The sequence below is a fragment of the Branchiostoma floridae genome, unplaced genomic scaffold (genome assembly GCF_000003815.2).
Source record: "Branchiostoma floridae strain S238N-H82 unplaced genomic scaffold, Bfl_VNyyK Sc7u5tJ_372, whole genome shotgun sequence".
NCBI lineage: Eukaryota > Metazoa > Chordata > Leptocardii > Amphioxiformes > Branchiostomatidae > Branchiostoma > Branchiostoma floridae.
Genome location: NW_023365817.1, coordinates 53,428 through 57,103, shown reverse-complemented (window position 1 = coordinate 57,103; position 3,676 = coordinate 53,428). Strand labels below are relative to the sequence as shown.

General features: G+C 43.3%; 1 protein-coding gene across 2 annotated transcripts in view; it reads left to right on the top strand.

The window, feature by feature from the left end:
- Window positions 1-3,676, top strand: part of LOC118408712 (retinol dehydrogenase 13-like) — a 9,732-nt gene that overhangs the window by 273 nt on the left and 5,783 nt on the right. The window contains exons 1-4 of one of the 2 annotated variants that reach the window (XM_035809563.1): window positions 823-1,045; window positions 1,454-1,561; window positions 2,260-2,455; window positions 3,314-3,588. In XM_035809563.1, coding sequence (XP_035665456.1) covers window positions 1,036-1,045; window positions 1,454-1,561; window positions 2,260-2,455; window positions 3,314-3,588 — 589 coding nt within the window. In that variant the 5' untranslated portion in view covers window positions 823-1,035. Of the gene's footprint in view, window positions 1-822; window positions 1,046-1,453; window positions 1,562-2,259; window positions 2,456-3,313; window positions 3,589-3,676 lie in introns of those variants that run through there. The other variant, XM_035809564.1, reaches the window with a different exon arrangement.

Below are 3,676 nucleotides of genomic sequence, written 5' to 3'. Positions count from 1 at the left end.
CGCCTCAAACCCTTAAAACATTGATGCACAAATATACATATTACGTTACAACTGCGAGATTGTATTGTGGCAGAAAACAACATGAGCGCTAGAAGGCCATTATAGCAAATTACCAAAATTCCTATGAACCCCGGACCCACCTTTACCAAAACATAGTTAACGTTAACACTTACTGTGTAACTATTATGATCTCCTTGCTTTGTCAGACTTAAAATAGCAAAGAAACAGTTATTTTCTACATTAAATGTGTTTACAACGGCGCCCATAAACAAAGAGCAATGGCCTTATCCTTGGTATAACACAACAGTATAGGGCCTGCGCGTTTGGTCTTCCGTATCAGTTACCAACAAATAACAAGTAAACAACGCAGCTGAAGGTATAGATTACGCTCCGTGAATGCCATACCAAGGCCATGCTACAGTCACTATAACCACGGACAGGATTTGTAACGTTCTTGCATCCTCCTAACGCCCGGTCCCCAACGGCACTACCTTATGGGGCCCTGCTGTCCCAGGGCCTACCTACGGGTATTATGATTGTCGCCACAAACAAGCTGTCAACCAATCAGAGAACATGCCTTCCTTGGGCTTCATTTTGTCGGAAGCTGTCTCGCAAAGGCCGCTGGGAAGCTATCAGCCAATCATGTTACGTATTACCATGACTTTGTTTGCTCACCATGCCAACGCCCGATCCCCAACGGCTGACTGCCCATATAAGGGCAAGCTCATTAATATGTATATTTGTGCATCAATGTTTTAAGGGTTTGAGGCGTTTAATCGTTATTCTGTGTGATGGAACGTTAGTAAGGTCGCCCGACAGGATTTGTAACGTTCTTGAAGCTCCCTTTTTAGTACGCGCTACATGTATAGTCGTACTACACTGGAAGTTTACAGACAGACAAGTTAACTGTCGCGCGGTGCTTATACAAGGACACTAGAGTTTGCATTTAAGATTGTCCAGCAGTGACATTTCTGCAAACGTACATGTCACATTGCCGATCGAGGTCGTTCTGGACAACTTCATTCGGGGACAATTATGGGATCGGGTCAGTAGTTCTTGTTCCTTTCCTAAAGACATTTGAGTCGTGCAGTTATCCTAGTGGGTCTTATAAAGTTATAACGTTTAATCGATGTTGTAAAGTTATAAGTTGAATATAACGTTTATGCATAGCTAATCGGGGGCGAGGGCGTATTGATTGGTGTTACTTTGCAACGATTAGCTTGCTTGCAGGAATGTAGATTATGTATCCCTGATTACATAGGCCTTGGGCCTTTTTGGCAACGGCCGAGCGGCGAAGCCTTTTTGGCCTTGATGTGAATACTGCAGCCTTCAAACATCTTTTTGGCAACGGCCTAGAGGTGAAGCCTTTCATGTCTTGTTCTGCGCTAGAGCTTTCAAAAACTTGCTTTTATCCAGAAATTGCTGACAATGTTAATTCCTCTATATACCCTAGGACAAAGCATCTGCCGCAGCGAGGCGAAACTGGATGGGAAGACTGTCATCGTCACAGGGTCAAACACGGGCATCGGCAAGGTCACTGCGAAAGACTTGGCCAGGAGAGGTCAGAGGTCACACTTTGATTATCTAATTTAGTTGAATAGCAAACAAACTGCCATTCTTTGATTATTCTGTTGAATTTTAAGATACATGTATATTGAATTGAAATTTTCTATTGTTATAATTGCAAATGGGATATATTCATAATTATTATGATGATTACTACACCCAAGGGAGTGAAGTATAATTTTTTTGACTTGTCTAAGTAGGCATCTGTCTGCATACTTCTGTAACTTCCAATACATATTTGTCATACATCCTTGGTCCTGGTATTTTGTCTGTTGAACAAGAAGGGTCTTAAAGACTTATGCATTATTGAGGGGTAAAGTCTGCCATCTCTGATTACCCTGTGTGTATAACGCATGTAACAATAGGATTGCTTGGGTTACACTACTTTGTTCCCAACCCTCCTATGTTCCGACATCCCTAATGTTCTGACACCCCCTAAATTAAACTGTCAGTCAGTCTATACTCTATGCAGACTATGTCTCTATACGCAAAACAAAACAAAACAATATGCTGGTCGGTGTGTCCAAACACAAGATTGCCAGATTGTAACAGTACAATATATAATCCTCTACACACTGGACATACATGTAAGGGTGTCAGAATTCACACAGTGTCAGAACATGGAGGTGTCGATACGTACAAGTGTAAGTTGTAACCTATGACCCTTGTCCACCCCCCTCCCCAACTGTACAGGTGCAAGGGTGATCATGGCCTGTCGTGACATGACCAAGGCTGAAGCTGCCGCTTCGGAGATTCGGAACGAGACTGGGAATGAGAACGTGGTGGTGGAGAAATTGGACCTGGCTTCGCTCGCCTCCGTGCGGGAATTCGCGACCAAGATCAACCAGCAGGAGGGACAACTGGACATCTTGATCAATAATGCTGGTTCGTGCCTTAATAGTTTTTGTAGTTACATGTACATAAGAAGAAGAAAAAAGAAGAAAATGGCAGGAGGAAAGCGGATCCTGCGAAAAGAGCTGTGCAACAGACCTGAGTCAGCTTACAGATGTGCCCTATGTGGCAGAGACTGTCATTCTCGTGTAGGACTGTTAAGCCACAGTCGACGCTGTAGGGCGGATATCAATTAGGATTTTACCATGGTCAATATTGACCAAGGGAGGCCATATAGTAGTACATAAACTGGGCTGTCTCATAATTTCTGTTCCTTAAACTCATCACACCTTCCTGTTTTGCCTCTGTGTATCTAGAGTACCAGTCTTTGAGTAACTTCTTTTACATGTTTGACAATGTGCATTCCAAATAGATGTATTTTGTTGCCATCACTGATCTATGCATGTTAGCAATGGCCTTTGATATACCTCCACAACAAGTTGTAATTATCATGTAAGCACGTCACCAAATGTGTATTTGGTAGTTCTCCTATCCAGTAAAGCAGTGGATTTCTAAACTTTACTCATTGATTATGCAAATTAGCTGTTGATTTGCAAAATTAGATAATCTTATTATGTCTGTCATCACTTAGGCTATCTACACTCCAAAAATCCAAACTTCATCAGGGTCCATCCATTAAGGCTTCTTGAGTAATGGTGTTAACAAAAAATTAATGTACACCAACACACACACACACACACACACACACACACACACACAGTGACACACACACACACACACACACACGCACACGCACACACACACGCACACACATAACTGAGACAAACAGACCCAAAATGTAACCTCCTTAGCAAATGTTATAATATGAATAAATTGAGCACCTTCTGTTCATCAGGATGTACTGCCCTCCGTGGAAGACTGCAGACGGTTTCGAGATGCAGTTTGGCACGAACCACCTCGGCCACTTCCTCCTCACCAATCTCCTACTGGATAAGATCAAGGCCTCCGCCCCGAGCCGCATCGTTGTGGTGTCCTCAATCGCCCACGAATCAGGAAGGATGTACTTTGATGACCTCAATCTGACCAACAACTATGGACCAAACCGAGCCTACTGCCAGAGCAAGCTGGCTAACGTGCTGTTTGCTAATGAGCTGGCCAGGAGGCTGGAAGGTGGGCAATTTCTAGCCTCCATAGCAGGCTCTCTGGGGTTTCTTTTTGGCTCATAATACACTTTTGCTGGCCATTTCTATTTGTACTG